Source organism: Tamandua tetradactyla, chromosome 6 (genome assembly GCF_023851605.1).
Source record: "Tamandua tetradactyla isolate mTamTet1 chromosome 6, mTamTet1.pri, whole genome shotgun sequence".
Taxonomy (NCBI): domain Eukaryota; kingdom Metazoa; phylum Chordata; class Mammalia; order Pilosa; family Myrmecophagidae; genus Tamandua; species Tamandua tetradactyla.
In genome coordinates this window covers 55,897,267-55,917,627 of record NC_135332.1, presented here as the reverse complement: position 1 = coordinate 55,917,627, position 20,361 = coordinate 55,897,267, and the positions used below count along the sequence as shown (strand labels likewise).

General features: G+C 41.1%; 1 protein-coding gene across 4 annotated transcripts in view; it reads left to right on the top strand.

Annotated features, from left to right (window-relative positions):
- The window catches only part of SMG6 (SMG6 nonsense mediated mRNA decay factor), a 259,345-nt gene that overhangs the window by 124,693 nt on the left and 114,291 nt on the right, over window positions 1-20,361 (top strand). For all 4 annotated transcript variants that reach the window (XM_077165510.1, XM_077165511.1, XM_077165509.1 and 1 more), the window contains one exon: window positions 8,923-9,124. In XM_077165510.1, coding sequence (XP_077021625.1) covers window positions 8,923-9,124 — 202 coding nt within the window. The remainder of the gene's footprint in view (window positions 1-8,922; window positions 9,125-20,361) is intronic.

Genomic DNA, 20,361 nt, shown 5'->3' with positions numbered 1-20,361 from the left:
TGTTGACTTGTGCAGCCTGCCTCCCTTATGCTTCCTCCTTTTCTCGCTCCCTTTGGCTTTTGTTTGGCTGAGGAAATGGAAAACTCACACAGGAAGTGCTGGGCCTCATTTGCTTGAGGTGCTGAATGTTTTCTTTTTGAATACAGCAGCAGATGACCTGTTGCTGTCTTATGTGAGCTGTTGCCCCTCTTTGGGCAAGGATACAATCTGTAGCTGGGCAAATGGTTCGGGCTTCAGCCATCTGCAGCTGGCCTTTGGGCTACACAGAGGCAGGGGAAGTTGGGACAGTTGAAGGAAATTTGCTTAGTCTTTTCAAACTTTTCTTTCACAGGGAGAACAAATCTGACAAAATAATATACTGAATATGTTTGTCCATAAACAAGTTCCTATAGCTGCGGATAGCATTTCTCTCTGGAGAATCTAGTCTGGCTTAGGGAAGTCAATGAGTGGTAGGGAATAGAGTCCCCTTCTGCACTGTCTCTACCCCTCCCCATCAGGATCAGCAGCTAGTTGTCCCTAGAATGTAAGTTTAAGCATAGAAGAGAGGCTTTGCTGTTTTGGGGCCTGACCTCAAGGCATGGTTGTTTGAGCACTGGTGCCACTGTTCAACAGAGTAAAACTGGCCTAGCCACCACTGAGGGTAGTCTCCACCTCGCCTTCACCGAACAGGCTGAACACTCAGCCTTCACAAGTGTATTAAAACTAAGAGAAGAATTTTACCTCCTACTTTCTAGTTTTTAGTATACCTACCTAACATAGTAAATACTATGCTTGAGAGATTGGCAAGGTATGTTGGTTCTGGGTTTCAAAATTGCATCTTACTTCTGTTCTATGAAGGCTCATCTTTTAAGGCCATAGGGAATAATGTATCCCAAATAGTGTCTAGGTGTCAGAACTGTAACCCCCCTGATCTTCCTTAAGGTCCTTGTTCCTGTTCATCATTTTGAAGGGTTTAGGGATGCTCTCAAGGAAGCCAAGAAGGAAATGACTTCCACTTAATGCCTCTCTTCACATGTTTTCATTGGTCTTTACCTATACTTGCTCTCTGCAAGGACAAATTTTTCATTGGTCCTAAGATAAGGTGACTAGTTATCTTGCATTTCAGTTCTGTTTTTCCTCCTGAAAATACCACTCCTAAATTGACTCTCGGATACATTTGGACTATTACTTAATCTCTATCCTTCATTCCCTCCCTTTCATTTTGTTACCCTCCTTCCTTATACAGTCAGAGAATCATTGCAGAACCTCCTCCAATTTCCTAAAATTGTCGGGGAGTTTTAAGCCTTTCATTAGTCTCCTTGGTTCCTCCTCTTTGCCCTTGTTTCCCTTCTTTCAGTCAAATCTACTTTCCCTATACAATAGCCACCTTAGCACATATCAAATATGATCTGTATCTTAGGGACACCTAGGATGAAGATGATAGGACATCACTGACACTACAGACTGATAAGTGCAGGATTGCATGGCCTTTGTACCTTCCCAAACAGTGACACTTAGTAGGTATGTGTGCTGGGGTCAGCATGTGGCAGCGTTGACTTATTTGTTCCTGTTAGGAGTTGTAATTGGATGGCTTTCTGTCTTCAGAGACTTTGATACAGAGGAGCACAGCCTGGTGTGGAAAGCTGCCTTGGGCCACTGTGACAGCTAGTGTAGAGTGTTTTAGTCTATTTTGAGGACACCACGATGTTTGGAGGGGCCATCTACTTGGGGGGGGGGGATAACAGTTTTGTTCTCTTTTGCACCATCCTCTTGTTAGAGAGGCGAGGCAGCTACTCCCCACTCTACCAGGTGAGCATATGAAAAGTTGTGAATGCCAGGTTGGAGAAAAGTTGAGCATCAGGCTTCCCTGATTCCCTGAACATAGTCACCCCTTGCATCACAGGACCTTTGGCAAGGCTAAGGCATTGGGACAACCTACCTCATTTCACAGTCTCGCCTAAAGCCAAATCTTCCCTCATCTTGATCTCTAGTTCTCAGTAAGTGAAAGAGTCAGGGGACTTTGAGAACATCCAAACCTAGCCCAGCTGTGGCAGTTGGTTTATTGCTTTCAGCTGGTACTTGAACCCAGGTCCTGGTCTTGGAGGTTTTCCCAGGTTTAATCCCCAGAGCTTTCTCTGCAGCTGTATGACACTGCGCTGACCCCGAATGAGGATAGGAAAATAGAACCAGTGCCAAGCCAGAGTCTCTTTTTCATTTGGAGTCTGGCTGTCTGCCCATGACCAGGGTTACATAATGGGAAACATAGCTGGGGCTCTGGAGAGCCCGTGTTTCACCAGGCTGCCCAGACCTTCGCATTCTGATGCTATATATCTTCCTAATTGTAGCTCAGATGCATTTATCACACTGTTGGATTGGAATACTGGTTTTTTTTTTTCTTTTTAACCTCCAGAAATTCCTGGACATGCTACTTTTCTATGGCTTGTCTACATTGTTTACAGAGCATGGTGGAAAAGGCTTGTAAGGAGTCCTCTGAGGTTCTGTCATGTAGGGAGAAATAGGGATATGTAGGGAGTAGGCAGTAAGCTAATTTCCTCAGGGAGCCTACATGGGTTGACCCTGTAGATGAGATAGAAATTCTTGAATTAAAAACAGCTAGTTCACTCACCCTTGTAGGGCAGCTCTGAAATGAGAACTAATCCCAGTTCTAATCGGCACTCCTTCAAGGATGCTTAATGCGCCTTCCCAAAAGGGCATTTTAGGAGGTCACAAAGTAATAGTCCATCAGCACTTCCCTAAAGGAAGTGGTGGTGACTGTGGGAAGCCCCTTTGCTACCCTGGCTCCCCACCCAGTCTCCCTGGCTCCGGGTTGGGGCGTCAGCACTACAGCCTGGCACCAGGGGGTTCCTCTTCCTCCAAGTGCTGAGTGTAAGGTACACGTGATCTCTCCCATGGCAGGAGCCTCCGTCCCCTCCCTACTCCTCCCAGAGGACTCCTTGTGAGAGGAAGGGGTGTTGGCCTAAGGCTCCAGTCTGACCCCAGCAGGGTACAGCATCTGACCCCAGAGAGAGCACTTTCCAGCTCTGGGGCTGAGGTTATTTGGGTCCAATGTATGGTAAACTAAGAAGACATGTTAGGGTGGTTATAGCTACAAGTTTGGAGAGGCAGGAACCGTGAGAATCCTCACCAGGAAGGCCACTGAGGGCTCCACTCATGCAGTGGAGATGTCGAGGTCCCCTAGGGGCTGCTCTTTCCCAAACCCTCAGGACTGATGGGTTTAACACACCATGTGATGTGACAGGGACAGTACAGATGTGTGTAGCTTTGGACAGCTGAAATTAAATCAAGTATTGCTCTAGATAGAGATTGAAGGTGGCATAATAGAGGTGCTTGAGAAATCTGGAATGAGGCTACTGTGACCCATTGGTGGTCATAGGGATCCATCTGTACTGCTTACAGTATGGAGAAAGATTATGTTATTTGAGAATAGCTGAGTCTTATATTCTTTAGTGGTCACCCAGAAAATGGGTCTTATTCCTAGAGTATGATACTTGCTGCCCCTGTCTGTGTCTTAACTCCTGAAACAGCAGTCTCTGACACCTTTGTCTCCCCTTTGTATCATGACAGCATCTAGAAGAATACATACTCTTTGTAGCTTCTGAATCTCAGAGAGGGAACCGCATAGATTTCCCCCATCTCCATTCCATCCCAGGCCTGTTGAACTACCTAGCATTGAAGCTGGGAACCACAAAACCGGACCCTCAGCCCACTGGGAGCAGGGTTGGCATGATATCTTAGCTTTCTGATGAGCCATTTTAAGCCCAGGTACTATTCTTTTAATTTTACCTGAGTTGTTACTCAGGCCAATTTCTGATGGTATCTGCTCACCTCTTGCAACTTTCTCCACTTAGGTGGGAAGTCCTCCAGGGCAAAAAGTTTCTTATGTTGGCCACCAAGCCCTATGGGGAGAGTTGTAGACTAGGATATACAGTAGTGATCTATAGGAAGAATTTAAAAAAAGAGGATGTTAGGGCGGGCCATGTTGGCTCAGCAGACAAAGTTCTGGCCTGCCATGGCAGAGACCCAGGTTCAATTCCCAGTGCTTGCCCATGCAAAAAAAAAAGGGGGGGGTGTATATCTTAGGAGCCTTTTTCTAGTTATGGCTTTTTGTCTTTCCCCTTTATGTCTTCTCTGTGGGCCTTCTCTCTTTCAGCTACTTTGTGCCTAGTTTCTGTGCTGTATTGGTTATATTTCCAGATCTCTTCACCCCAGGAACCAAAAAAACCAACTCGTTTCCCATCTGTACTACTTCTCTGATCTTCCATTGCTCTGAAACACAATGCAGGGCTTCTTCTCACTCAGCTCTTTCCGGGTTTGTTCTGCAGCTGTGGTGTTTGAATGTTAGTGTTTAAACAAGCTGGTATTACACAGGAAATGGCCACCTCCACAGGCCCCTGCAGGCTTGTAACTTGGGGTCATTGTACTTGATATTAATCACCAGTCAGCCTGTTCCCCCAGTAAAAATATGAAGGGGTGTGTAAGTGGTGCTCAGTCCTCCTTAGGCTTGCCAGAAAGATGGACTGAGCCCAGGTTGGGCCTTGGCATTCAGCTCTTTCCAAACTGTCTCCGCCTGTAGCCCCACCCCAGTTGGAGCTTTTAGAAAAATTCTATCTGACCTCTTCCCTGTAAAACTGACAGATCTGCCTTTCTTTTTGAGTTCTAGGCAAAGAGATGAGTTCGATTGTTGTGATGTAACATGCCTCACAAGTCTCACACCTTAAGCTTTCAAAGCATGTTGTAGTTGGGTAACATCCCTTATGAGACAATACCAAAATATTAAAAATGCAAAATCCACTGGCCTACCTGAGATCAGGGCTTCTCAGTTTCCTAGAGTGAAGCTGCTTTTCTAATGCTGTTTGCAGAACTAACCCCAGCCTGAAGGGTTAATCTGATTCCCCAAGTCAATATCCCCAAAACAACCAGCCAAGAGTGTGTGTTGGTTCATTTCTGTGAAATGTGTTTCCCCAGTCACCTGGGCTGGCCTGGGCTGCATTGTATCGGCCAGCAGCTGCACCACACTCAAACTGACAGCTACATTAAACCTTGGAATTCTGAGGCAATAAAAAGTAAATTAACTTATTTTTTTCCTTTCCTGGTGGAGTAAGTGAATGCATGTCTGTGGGGAAGTCAGTGAGTCTTGGTTCTGAGTGCATACCTCTAACTAGCCACTTTTGGTCTGTCTCATGCTAGGATCTGGCATTCAGATCTCAACTAGGGGTCTGCTTTCCTGGTGTGTGGTATGTTCTGTGGGTCACCCTGCAACTGCTGATCCTTCTTCACTAATCACATCACAGCTGCTGGGAGGCTCCTTGCCACCATTTTGGGAGCCAGTAAACGGGCTCATTGGACACAGTTTTGTGTTCTCTGGCTGCTTGGTGTCTACTTGGTGATCAGTTGGTACTGTGGTAAGCTGGAGGGGCTTGCCCAAGGCCATCGCTATTCGAGAGGGTCCATTTAGAACCAAAGGTGGTGAGATTGTCTGGAAAAAACTTTTGGGGAGTTATTTCTCAACCATGTCCACAAGATTAAGAACTGCTTAGAACTCCTCAGAGCCAACCAAATTTAAGTTCCTCAGGCCGAGGCCAACCTTGAATCCTTAAGATCCAAGGACTGCTATGAGGTGAAGGTTGGAAGGTGCTCCTATATGAGATAGAGAACTGAAACAGGAAAAAACTTAGCTTTTCCCCTTCTACTCAGGCAGGAAACCCTGTGTTCTCCCACGGAGCTGACCTTCTAGCCTAGAGGCCTGATTGAGGTAAGATGAGGTGATGTTGCCCAGGTTCCAGGGATTACCTCATCCTCTTGCAAGTATCTTCACTTATGAGTTAGGCATTTCACCTAGTTTTTCAGAGCACTTTTTCCTTGGAGTATTAGTTTCCTTATACTCCCCACCTCCACCCGCACCCCTACCCCAACCCCCACCAGCCACTGTAGAGAATTGTTATGGTCTGTTAGTACCTATTTAGTTGTGTTCGTGTCCATGGTATTCAGTGAGATAGGAGATAAATAATCATGAAGTATGAACTGAGCTTGGGCATTCCCTCTGATAGACCAGGAGAAAGCAGCTTCTCAGAATCAGAGTCCAAATACAAGACCTATTTGAATGGTATAGGGCAGAAATGACCTCTCATTTGAAGAATTTTGTGTATTCCTTTGGTTCTGCTCAGTCTGACTTGGCCTTTGCACCAATTTGTATCTCTGAGTTGGGAACCCAGGACACTTCCTGCATCTTTTGGCACCAGCTTCTAGCTTACCAATCAACATTGGCATAAGAACGCCCGTCCGTCTTATTTTAGTAGTGAGTCTTAGGATTTTGGCACAAGGTAAGGTGGTGATGAGCAAAAGGTAAATGTGAGCAGGAGTCCCTTGATGGTGGTCAGTAAACTCTAGGAGAAGTCACTTTTGGTTTATCTGAGCCTTAGGGGTCAGGATAGCGTGGTAATGAGAACCACATGGTACCACATATTTCTTCATCTTGGATCCACTGTGGTAGGGGTAAGAAGATGAGAGAGGCATGTGGGCCTCCCACTTTGGCAGCCATGGGTAATTTTCTGCTGCCTCTCCCTGCCTGGGGTTGTTGCTACCCATAACCTCCACCCCCACCCCCACTCCCAAACACGTCCTGCGGCAGCCTTGACCTGCATAGCACCAACCAGGGCCCCCAAGCCAAGAATTCAGCTGGGAGACTTTTCACCTTCTTCCTTCTCACTGTCGTCTTTCCTGTTTATTTTCCAAATTGCTGCTCTGCAGCCGAGCAGTGCCTGTTGGCCGAAGCTCACCAGCACTGTGGGATAAGACTCAAGCAATGGACTCAAGTGGCCAACAGGGCACTAGGGGAGGAAGCAGGGAGCTGGAAGAGCCTCCCTGTGCATCTCCCATGGGCAGCGCTAACCTCGGAGGCGGCCCTGAGCAGCCCTATCACATCCGGTGCTTGTCTCTGCAGCCGGACCAGAGGATAAACTATCAGAGCTGTGGGGCAGTGCATCATTCCTCTTATTATTTTCTTCTCTGCAGATGGGGTCGTGGAAAGTTCAGTTCCTTTTAACCCTCAATGTTCTGTTTATTCTACAGCTGGTAGCCTGAATGCCGTGTTTCCCATTACATCACAAAGGAGCTCAGGCAGATCTCTGCACAGAAACGTGTTGCAACTGTTTATTTTTTTCCATATTTAAACATTTCTGACAGCCAAACCTGACTGAGCCAAAAGATGGAGCTTTGTGAATGAGTCTGGTTGTCAGTGTCTGTGCAGAGAGGCTTTACAAAACTCTTGTCCCTCCGGTGATTCTTCCCAAACATGTTCTTTTTCCTGGGCAAAGCCTGTGAAGTTTGTTACTTCTGCAGTACACATGTGTTGATTATGTGCCGTTGTGTGATTAATGGGACTGTGTTCCGCCGAGTTCCCAGGACACTCTTGAAAACAAGATGTTTCATTTCATTGCCTTTTCTTAGTGCAGTGATTACAGTAAATAAACCAGTGCAGTCTACTTCCACCTGGAAACAGTCCCCATATCTCTACTACATTTTCTCCCCAAGTATCACCTTCACTGGCATGTCACTTGAATGCCCTCTTCTCAGCCCTCTCTCAAAGGTTCCTGGACTTCAGGAGAAACAGATTGCTTAGGTCTGAGGCCCTTCCCTATCAGGCAGGGTTCATGCACAGTAACTCCCTGGGTAGATACCAGGATGTTGCTCATTCTTAAAGCCCTCTTTGCTTCTTGCCTTTTGCCATTCCATCTCTTGAACCTAATACTGAAACTTTTCTTTGTAATTCTGCTGTGCATCTCAGTCCTTTTGGAATGAAACTTAGCATCCATAGGGCACTGCCTGTTCCAGACTCCCTGATTTGGTGGTCCTCTGGAGAAGAAGCCAAGTCTGTAGACTTGGCAGGACCCATGTCTGACTACAGTTTGGCTATTTGAGCTATGTTCTGCCAGAAAAAAAAGAAAGCTATATAAATCCTTAGCACCTACCAAAGCAAAGGTACAAACCACAGCAAGTATTTGGTAAATAATGGTGCCAGAGAAACAAACTCTCTTTATAATTCTACCCTGGAGTTTGAACTGGGTAGAGCCAGACTTGCCATTTTCAAGGTTACTTCTCAGGTTCAACCAGGACCTGGTACTATGCAGTGAGGGTGATCAGCCATCCCAATTTGCCCAGGACTGAGGGGTTTCAGTGAGAAACTGAATGTGGGAATTTCATTACTAAAATTAGGGTAGTCCCAGGCACACCAGGATCATTGATCACCCTACATTTAACCATTCCACAAGTGAGTTAAAGGATAGGGGGTGGGATGGCCAAGACAATACAAATACTGGGTCATTTGCTGAACTGTGTGGAAGGCTTTACCTTTCTGGGGAGGGCTTTTGCACGTGAGGAAAGAGAGTCTTGGGGGATGTTTATATATTTTCATGCTTATATGGAGGGAAGAGATTTCTAAAGTATTGTAGAAAGAAAAAACCACATGACTCTTTCTACAGTATGACTGATCCCTATGTGGCTGTAGAGGGGAGATTGGTGCTCTATTGATGTCTGTGTGGTGTATACTTGGCAGGACAAGAGTGGGGGAATTCTGGGAGCTGCCTCAGGCAGTGGGTTTCCATAGTGTTTAAAGTGTCTCAGGCACACTGTCTGGAAAGATGACAGGACCTGCATCAGGCAGCTGATTCTCTAAATTCTTTTCCCTCTCTTGTTAGGATTAAAAAAATCCCCCTAATCAATTTCAACTTTGCCTAGATGGGCACACACTCACCAGTGCAGCCGTGGGTGTAATTTTGCATCCTGACTTTTCGTTAAGATACCCTGGGAGATGCCAGCGGTAGACTATATTTTCTGCTAGTACTTCACTGCTCATAAGTGCTTAGAATATTTTAGCTGGTCCTGTTTTAGAGCTGCTCTTTTTTTTTCTTACCTTATTTCTCTCAGGGTTGCTGTTGATGTGTGGTCGACGCTGGCTGATTTCTGTAACATACTGACTGCAGTGAATCAGTCTGAGGTGCCACTGTACAAGGACCCAGATGACGACCTTACCCTTCTCATACTGGAAGAGGATCGGCTTCTCTCGGGCTTTGTCCCCTTGCTGGCTGCCCCTCAGGACCCCTGCTACGTGGAGAAAACCTCGGATAAGGTCAGGCCCAGGCCACACATCCCTCCCCATTCACCCCTCCTCTTAATTCTCCAGACTTTTTTATTCTTGGGAAGTTTTCTGTACAAACGGAACATGATTAAGTCATTGAGAAGGGTGTTAAGGGAAAATATCGACCTTTTAGCCGCTGACATCCAGCTCCGTGTCCTGAAAAAAAGCCCTCTCGACTTCCTTTGGTGTGTGTGTATGTGTGTGTGCTCGCTGGCATGTTGTATATACGATCATTTCCTCACTTGTTTAAATAGTGCAGCTTGTGTTGGCAGTGCTCTCACTCAGCTCCAAATGGTTTGCATCATGCTTAAAGCACCCTCCTTCCTCCGCCTTTCGTCCTTCCCCCCAGCCACAAAACCCTGCACTAGGAAAACAGCCAGGGCTTTTTCCCTTCTCTAAGAGGAGGGTGATAAATAGGTGACTAGAGAGAAGCAGACACCATGTGTTAACTTACAAAAAAAAGCTTTTAGGACTATGAAGCATTCCCCGCTGCCTGGTTTCTATTTTCCTTTCTCTAAGGACTGGGTTTTAACCTGAGCTTTTTTTCTTGTCTGTCTGTTTATAGAAAACAAAGCCCATTGCCTGTTGCGCCAGTGGGGACTGTAGCACTTCCGTCTCTGCTTAACAGTTGGGTTTTCAGCCAGGTGGAGAGTAGGGCAGTCTATTCTCCTTCACATTTCCTATATAGCATTTACTAGTTGGGGTAATCGCACCCACTGACTCAAGGAGACGGCATCTCCTTGCTGAGGCTGGGTACCTTGTGACTGACCTCTTTGCAGAGTTGTTAGCATCATATCCCCTAGGGGGAGAGATCTTTGGGGAGGAGTCCACAAATGACTTCTTAAGAGGAAATCTTTTGACCTAGGGTGCTAGGAACATAGATTTTTTTTTTATGTCAAGATAATAAAAACTAAATTCCAAACATAAACTGCAAATATGAGAGGTTTTTTTGATTGAATGTATAATATTTAGATAAGTAAAAAGAAGAAAAATCTACCCATAATCCGTCTGTCCAGAGGTAACATCGCTTTCTTTTTCTCTTCATAATCATATTTACCTTTTGTATATATGTGTATATATATTTCATATACACACATTACTTTTTTTACAAAAATGGGAGTCATACCATACATACTATTTGTAATCCATTTTTTTCACTTAAAATTTTTTAATGTATTCTTACTATGTGGAATCGTTTTTGATCACCATTTAGTATTCTTTTATATGCCAAGATTTATTTAATCTTTGCCTTATTGAAACAAGAGAATGATCCCACTTTTTTCACTTTTATCACAGTGAGCCAATAACTTACAGCAGAATTTTTGCTTGTACCCATGGTTATTTCCTTTGGTTAAGGTTCTCAACCTAGAGAAAGACTCTAGACAACATATCAAAAACCCATACCCTTTAGATGTATCTAAAGGCTGATGGATCTTCAGAATAATAGAACCACTCTTTCCCAAGAGAAATGCCCATCTTATGACTTTCCAATAAAAAGGTGGAGTGAAATCCTGCTCTTCTAGTCTCAGAAGGGGATAATATTGGGGAGTTGTAAAGTGCAAGGCTGAAGACACCAACAAGTTACGTACGCTTTGTGGAAGATGTGGAGTTAGAAGAGAAACTGGATGACCATGGCTTGGTCCAAGGAATCCTAGTACTGTTCTTCTGTGATCTAAAGGTGGCTTGACTCTGGAGGGTGCTTTGAGGAGTTGGTGCTTTTGGGATTAGCTGTCTGTAGTGCAGGGCATGGGAGGAGTCCTAACCAGCTTCAGTCTTCCCAACTCCCATCTTCTCATCAGTTCTCTCAGCTGTAGTATCAGATACCAAGTATAGATCTGTCCAGAGAAGAACACAGACCTAGTGGTCCATACCCTCAACCTGTGAAAGTGGATTCACACGCTGCCCAGGATATAGTTGCAACTCATTGAAACTAAGGTAGGCCTCTCCTTCTAGGACTTTGAAATAGGATCTCAAACTTAACATCTCCAGATCCAAACTCTTGAATTTCTCCCTCCCCGTACCTGGTCTTTCTTCTTAGTAAATGACAACTTTGACTTTTGGGTTGTTTATATCAGAATTCATTGGGGTTTTCTTGGCTCTTCTGTTCTCATACCTACATATCTAATCCATCATTAAATCATGTCTTTTTTATCTTCAAAATACATGCAGATAAAACTCTTTCTCACCGCTACCACCTAATCTGACATATTGAGGTGCCTTCTATTTGGTCTCTCTAATTCCTTCTTTCTCCTTTCCCATCCTACCCCAAACCCCTCACCTGGGTCTGTTTTCAAGACAACAACTAGAATTATCTTTTTAAAACATCAGAAAGAACATGTCAGTTCTCTGTTCAAAACCTTCCAAAGGCTGCTGCTCTCACTCAGAGTAAAAGCCAAAGTTCCAACACCCACCTACAGTGCCCCCCACATGAGCCCCTCCACCCCCCTCAATTCTCTAACATCAGGTCCTACTGCTCTTGCTCTTCCTCAAACAAGCCAAGCACTTGTGCTCAAAAATATTTACATTTGCTCCTCTGTTGGCCTAGAATGTATTGCTCCCAGCTACCTATGTTGCTCTCTCACTTCCTTCTAAATGTCCCCTTGTTAGATCTTCCTTGGCTACTCATTTAAAATGTAACCCACCTTCCTTTTCCTTTTGCTTTACTGCTTTATTGTTCTCCATGGCAGGGAAGAAACCATATGTCAGTCAGTCCCTGGGCTAGGTATATCCATACAGTATTTCATTAAGTCGTCACAATAAGCTTGCCATGTAAGTGTTATAACCTTAATTTGATTAAAGAAGAGACTGAGGCTCAAGAGAAGAGTCAAGAATAATGATAAACTATTATGGGTCATCTCCCTGGCTGAAGGTTAGTATGAATATGAACCTAGAAGGTTAGTATGGATATAACAGAAGGAGACTTTAAGAAGTAGATATTTCAGAATCCAAAAAAGATAGACATTTTCTACAGCTTCTGAGTGTTAACTACTCTAAAATAATACAGTGTAAGTACTGTAAAATGTAAAATAGCTCAAGGACTCATCAATAGCAGCAACATGAGCAATTTCGTTGTTGTTCTAGATCAATCACATGATTGGTTCAGCCTTGATGCTTATTCAACAGATATTTACCGAGATGTCTACATAACACTTTTTCCACATAGCATGGGAGATCCAGCTATGTAAGGCAAATATCCTAGTTTGAGAAACAGTTTGTGATAGATATAAGGATAGGAATAGCAACATACATTAATTTAAACATATAAGCAATGAGAAGCTCTAGAGTTTCATGGTCAGATAAGGTTAGAGTAAGTCCATGTAAAGCAGTGTTAAACAGACCCATTATTGCAAGACTTCCTGGATTTTTTAATATTCTAGGGTACAATGCAACTATCCTAGAGAAGGTCAACCTTTGCCATCTTCCCTAAATTTGTTTCACCCTTGATATTTTGATTTACCAAGAATAAACAAAACATAATAGAACACCTGAGTATAGGATAGCAAAAGGTGGGAAAACAAGTTGTATATTGGAATTATCCAGAAGATAAAAGGAGTACAGATTAGGATCAAAGTGGGGGGGGGTGGGAGGGTGGCACTGCATTTTAGGAGAAACATCACTTATGTTGAAATCAATCAGAGCAGACTGGGGCAAGAAAGTCATCTTACATTCCTTGGCACCTACATTCAGTCTCTGAGAGGTTAAGTAATTTATTCAAGGTCGTGTCACTAGTAAGGAAGTATAGAATTAGATCCCTTATCTGTATGACTTCAAAATCCTATGTCCTGGGGGTGCACAGGTAGTTCAGTGGTAGAATTATTGCTTGGCATGTGGAAGACCCGGGTTTTATTCCTGGCCCATGCACTCCAAAAATAAATGTTTTTTTTTCCAACAAATGGTGCTGCAATAATAGGATGTTCACATGGAAAAGAATGACGTATGATCACCACTACACAGCATGCAAACAAGTAAACAAAAATCCTATGTTCTGATTAATAATTTTATGTTCAGGAGTTGATTCAAAGTAATCTAGGGGAGCATGGTGGATAGGAGTATAAATGAAACAAAATTGGACAGTTACTGATAATTGACTCTGAACAATGAGCACATTGAGTCCATTATAGTATTATACTTTGGTAGAATGAAATTTTCCTTAATAAGTTTCTTTTTTTTTTTTTAACTTTTTTTATTGTAAGATATATATACAAAAAAAAAATCCCAATAATTTTCGAAGTACATTTTAACAAGTACTTACAGAACAGATTTCAGTTTGTTATGGGTTACCATTCCACATTTCGAGGTTTTTCCTTCTAACTGCTCCAAAACACTGGAAGCTAAAATTAATAACATTATAGTGATTCAGCAGTCATATTTGTGGTTAAATCTTATCTTCTCTGTTCTAACTCCTAATATGTAGGGGTCTTGGAGTATGTCCATTCTAACTTTTTCATGTTGAAAAGGAGTGTCAACAGTATAGGATAGGGGGGATGGAATTAGTTGATTTACTTGGAGAGGCTGGTCCCTCTGAGTTTCAGGACTTATCTGGCCTGGGAATCCTCTGGAGGTTATAGGTTTCAGGAAAGTAGACTTAGTACATGAAACTTTTGTCGAGTCTCAAAGCCCTATGTGTCCTTTAGGGTTAACAGGAATGATGTTTATTGGGATATGGCAAATGATGGCAAATAGCAATAATATCTAGCTGAAACTAGAGGCTACTCTTAGTAGCCTAAATTCCATTTGAATTCTCTTAGCCACTGATACCTTATTTTGTTACACTTCTTTTCACCTTTTTATCCAGAAGGCATTGTCGATCCTATGGTGCCAGGATGAGGCTCAACCCTTGGAGTCATGTCCCCTGTTGTCAGGGAGACTTTCACCCATAAATGTTCGAGAGAGTACTAGGGGTTTCCCAGCTGGGAATATTTAATATTTCTATATTTTTTTCTCCAGTCCTTCAAGGGACTATACCAGTACTTTTTAACTATCAGCCCACTGTCGTCTGGGGTATCTCCATTTATTACATTAACCTATCCAGAATTACAAGGCCTTGTTCCAATTCTGGACCCATGTGTTAAGATTGTTTAAATGAGCTATCCAGATATGCCGATTAAATTGATTGTTACAGAAAAGTTAGGTTCTAGACACAATAAACTTCTCTGCCTTTATTCTCATACAGTAGGTGGAGGTTTAGAGTACTTAACACTATCATCTTTCACCCTGTATTTTGATTTGCCTTAGTCCCAGCCAGATAGGCTTCATTTTTATCTCTAATTGAAGGCTGATCTCTTTTGGTTACTTTAACTATCATTGTAAGTAGCAGTACTGACTTCCAGAGCTGCAGAATTCCAGTTCCGTATTTTAGGTATCACAGAGGTACTCAAGGTTCCGGGAAAATACCAGCTTATGTACATACAGCTTCATTTCTCAAAATCTAGAAATATACTTGCAATTTCGGAAAAAATATGGCTGCTATAAGAGCTTACAATCTAGGCTCTCAATTTTCTTATAAGTATTTTCTGAAAGAGACGATAGCATATTTGCTCTTTTGTTTCTGACTTATTTTGCACAACACATTGTCCCCAAGTCTCATTCAGTTTATTGCATGCCTCACAATGTCACTCTCTTTTATAACTGTACACGGTATTCCATCATATATATATCACAGTTTGCCATTCTGTTTCTCAGTCATTGTAGCCTCCGGCCCCCTCCATCCACTGGGCATCATGGATGACATCCAAAATAACAAACTGTGTCTTACAGTGTCCTCACTTGACTGCACAATCAGCAGCACTCTCAATTTTAGACATTTTTCATTGTTCGAAAGAGACAAAGAGCCGATAAAAACAGCCTCACCAAATATCAAATCAATACCTCCCCTAATCTCTTGTCCTTCCCCCCATGATGACAAGTTTAAAAAAGAGAAATAGCCATCCTGAAAGCAAAAATATTCTTTCTGATGTTTTCCGCAGCTTACATGACTGAGAAAGCAATGGAACCCTGATAATAAAGTTAAGCATTTTCAGTCACTGATTATGTTTCATACACTGTGCTAAGCTCTATCTCATTGAAACTCCAACAGCCCTATAGGCAAAAATGGAGAAGTGATAAAACAGGAGGCTGTTTTAGGAGAAAGGTGTTAAGTTCATGTTGTCCTTTAATCTTTATCAAAAGAGCATAATTATCTTCAAAATTTATGCATATGACTGATCTGGAACAGCAGTGTATTCATTGACAGGTCTTGTCTTTCCTGGGGCTCTAAAGCTCCAGTTATCAATGGGATACCAAAGCATTTATATTATAAATAGTTGTGGGACCCTCGTTCTAGTCTCATTATGGAATAAGTTAAAAGTCACATTATAAGGTCACATTACAAGTCTCACATCACATCCCATTCATTCTTATATCCGTCTTTGCTTTGTGCCTAGATGTAAGGTCCCAGGAAATGTTATAAAATGTGTAATTGAGGTTAAAGATGAAGCTTAAATTATCCAGTTCTGTTGAGTTACTGGTTTGCTGACTTATTTGTTAAATGGCATTTACATGTTTGTTGTACATATAATTACAAAATATATTTTTGTAGAAAGTATAGAAAAGCACACACAAGAAAATAAAAACCACCTACAAATTTATCTACTAAAATTAACCATGATGAATAGTTTGGTATATGTCCTTCCAGTCTTTTTTTTCCCTTGTGCTTATATGTATGTACTTATCCTTTTACCTCCATAACATTGGGATAGTTCAGTATATGTTTGTTTTATATATTTTACACACCCCTGCTGTTTTAAATATATCTTTAGTTTGGGGAGAATTGTTGTCTATATTGTTTAGTGGTTTGGAAAATATTTTAAATGCTGAGTGACTTTATTTTTTTGAGAAACGTACTTGATCCTATATGTCACACAGTATCAACACCAAGAATGAAAAAAAAAATCTGTTGACTCTCCCATATTCAAGATATGGAAATTGGGACTGTTTACAATATATATTATCTTTTTCACACAATTGCATTTTGTTTCTAAGTTGGCAATTATCTAGAATTAATTTTATATTAAATATTTCATTGCTCACCATCAATCTCTTTTTTCGAATACTCCCTTTCCCTGCCTCGCTCTCCACAGTAACCTCTAATCTGTTTTCTATCTCTGTGAATTTGCTATTTCTAATCATCTCTTATAAGTGATAGCATATATTTGTCCTTATGTGCCTTGCTTATTTCACTGAGCATAAATGTTTTCAAGGTTCTACCATATTGCCATGTCTTATAACTTTATTCTTTCTTATAACCAAATAACATTCCATTGCATGTACTTACCACATTCTGTTTTTCCACTCATTTGTTCACAGACACGGGTTTTTTACACTTTTGTCTATTATAAGTAATGCTGTCATAAACCTTTATATACAGATATCTGCGTGAGTCCATCAGTCTTATTTCATGGCTTTCCTGTTCTTGTCTTCTTTACCTCAGTTCATCTCTGGTATTCAAATGTAACATTGAGAAATGTTTTTCAGCAAAGATGCCATGGATGCTTTTTAAAAATTAAGGTGGATTAAAAATATATACAGTAATAACACAGTTGGTCATGCAAAAGAATAGAACAAGTCATAATTTGTAAAGGCAAAAGCCACCCTCCAGATACTGTCACTATTCCCAAGGAATAAACACTAACAGTTTAATGTTTATCTTTTTTGACCATTTTCTAGCCCATTGAAACATTTTTATACATATATACACGTGATCAAAATGGTAACATAGTACACATTCGCCTCCCCACTTTGCTCTTTTCGTTAAATAATTTACCAAAGACATTCTGCACAACTACGTTTTGAACATTTGCATTTTGAGATTGTTCTTTTGCCCTTGCATGTGAATGGCAATTTAGCTTAGGCCAACCGTTTCTTCCGTTTGAACTATAGATACTATTACCATTATTTTCTAGCCTTTATGATTAGGAAAAATTGGGGAAAAGTCTGAATTTTCTCTCTTTGTAATAAATATTTATTTTTGTTCCAGCATGAGTTACAACTTTTTTTAACCTTGAATTTCAAATTATGTTAGAATTTTAGATGTTGGTCCCCATACTTTAGTTTTTGATGGTACTTAATTCTATCTTTGGATCAGAAAACTTTTTATCTGATATGTCATTGATTGCTTATGTTCTGTTTGTTCTGTCCTTTTCTTCAATAATTTTTGTTCTTATGTATTAGCTCATTCTTTGTCCCCTGTATTTTTTTTTCTGTCAACATTTTAATATTTTGCTTTGTCTCTGCATTCTAGGAGATCATCTTAAGTTTGTCTTCTGTGTAATGGATTCACATGTTTATTGGGGTGATTATTCTACCCTTTACTGCTTCTACATCAGTTTTTAAGGCTGCTATTGCAATATTTGTATCTTTATGTTATTTCTCTATTTTACCTTGTAACCTTTACATTTTTGCCTGCCTTTTTGGGATGGGGGGGGGGGGGGGGCATGGTCCAGAATCAAACCCAGGTCTCCCACATGGAAGGCAAGCATTCTACCACTGAACCAGCTGTGTACCCTTTTGCCTACCTTTTAACTAGATCCCTTTTATCTGTCTTTACCAGTCATCTTTTAACAGTACTTCACCAAGTCCTTGGTTTTGAAAATTCAATTGAAAGAATAAAACTTATCTTCTTTTTCATACAGCAATTTTTTTCCCCAAAATATATCCTCTCTCTCTCTGTCTCTTTGCTAACTATGCTCTTCCTCTTTTGTGTTGTGGACTCTTTTCATGGGCTACAGTTGGGTTTCTAAAATCTAATTCTAGCCATTTATTTTCTTTGAACAAAAACACGTCAATTCAGGTCTCAGTTTGCTCCAGAACAGATTAGATTGATCCTCACTTGACGCCTTCATTGTCTACAAGTATTATTTAGAATCCCTTCCGAGTCATAAGCTGGTTGTTTTAAGTGTATATCACTAAGTCATCAGCCTGAAGGAGAGTGAGAGGGAACCAGGTTTTGTGCATTTTCAGTAAGTAAATTTATTTTCTCTATTTTCTATGCTGTATATAGTGGAGCCACTATACCAAAATCAGTTTCCCTTGTCTAGTTTTCTATTTTGTCTAATCTCTGTTTCACATACATGATTTGGTGAGGTCTTCCATGTCAGGAAAAAAACTCCACTCTTTGTCCACTTTTCATTTGGTGTGGTGGGTAACCTTGGTCCTCTCCCAACTACTGATTGTGAGTGCTACTAATTTATAGCAGTGAAAAAACTTCCAAGTGGTTTTCTGCGTCTACCCCATGATCTGTTCTCACAGCAGGCAAAATAATGGTCCCCAAAGATGTCCACACCCTAATCCCCCAAATCTGTGAATATGTTACTTTACATGGCAAAAGGACTTTACAGATATGATTAGTTTAAGAATCTTGAGATGGTGAGAGTACCCTGGATTATCTGGATGGGCTCAGTATCATCACACGGGGTCCTTATAAGGAAGCAGGAAGGTCACAGTCTAAAAGGAGATGTAATAATAGAACCTGAGATCAGAAAGAGAGAGAGATTTGGAGACACTATGCTGCTGGCCTTGAAGTTAGAGAAAGGGACCACAAGCCAAACCACGCAGGTCACCTCTAGAAGCTGGAAAAGGCAAGGAAACAGATTCTCCCATAGACACTCCAAAAAGAACATAGCTATGCTGACACCTTAATTTTAGGAATCTTGACCTGTAGAACTGTAAAATAATAAACTATACTGTTTTGTCATTAAGTTTGTGGTAACTTGTTATAGCAGCAAGAGAAAACTAATATACCCTTCCAAACTAGAAATGTTGCCAAACTCCTCATTGTTTACTTCTCATGCTGCTTTCTTTTTATTTTTTGTTTTTTAACTTTTATTGTCAAACATGTCATAATTAAAAATAAATAAAATTTAAAAATTCATCACAAAGCGTACATCCATATTACTACAAATTAGGTCAAGAAATAAAACAAGACAAGGATGAGCATTATTACCAGTTGCATTCAGCATTGTGTTGGAGGTCTTAGCCAGTACAGTGAGGCGAGAAAAAGAAATAAAAAGTATTTTTAAAAACAAAATTAGAAAATAAATAAATGGGAGCTCCTCAAAATTAAACACTTTTGTGCATCAAAGAACTTCATCAAGAAAGTAGAAAGACAGCCTACACAATGGGAGACAATATTTGGAAATGACATATCAATTAAAGGTCTAGTATCCAGAATTTATAAAGAGATTGTTCAACTCAACAACAAAAAGACAGCCAACCCAATTACAAAATAGGAAAAAGACTTGAACAGACACCTACCAGAAGAGGAAATACAAATGGCCAAAAGGCGCATGAAGAGATGCTCAATGTCCCTGGCCATTAGAGAAATGCAAATCAAAACCACAATGAGATATCATCTCACACCCACCAGAATGGCCATTATCAACAAAACAGAAAATGACAAGTGCTGGAGAGGATGCGGAGAAAGAGGCACACTTATCCACTGTTGGTGGGAATGTCAAATGGTGCAACCACTGTGGAAGGCAGTTTGGCGGTTCCTCAAAAAGCTGAATATAGAATTGCCATACGACCAAGCAATACCATTGCTGGGTATCTACTCAAAGGACTTAAGGGCAAAGACACAAACGGACATTTGCACACCAATGTTTATAGCAGCATTATTTACAATTGCAAAGAGATGGAAACAGCCAAAATGTCCATCAACAGAAGAGTGGCTAAACAAACTGTGGTATATGCATACGATGGAATATTATGCAGCTTTAAGACAGGATAAACTTATGAAGCATGTAATAACATGGATGGACCTAGAGAACATTATGCTGAGTAAGACTAGCCAAAAACTAAAGGACAAATACTGTATGGTCCCACTGATGTGAACGGACATTCGAGAATAAACTTGGAATATGTCATTGGTAACAGAGTCCAGCAGGAGTTAGAAACAGGGTAAGATAATGGGTAATTGGAGCTGAAGGGATACAGACTGTGCAACAGGACTAGATACAACAACTCAAAAATGGACAGCACAATAATACCTAATTGTAAAGCAATCATGTTAAAACACTGAATGAAGCTGCATCTGAGCTATAGGTTTTTTTTTTTTTTTACTATTATTATTACTTTTATTTCTTTTCTCTATATTAACACTCTACATCTTTTTCTGTTGTGTTGCTAGTTCTTCTAAACCGATGCATATGTACTAAGAAACGATGATCATGCATCTATGTGATGATGTTAAG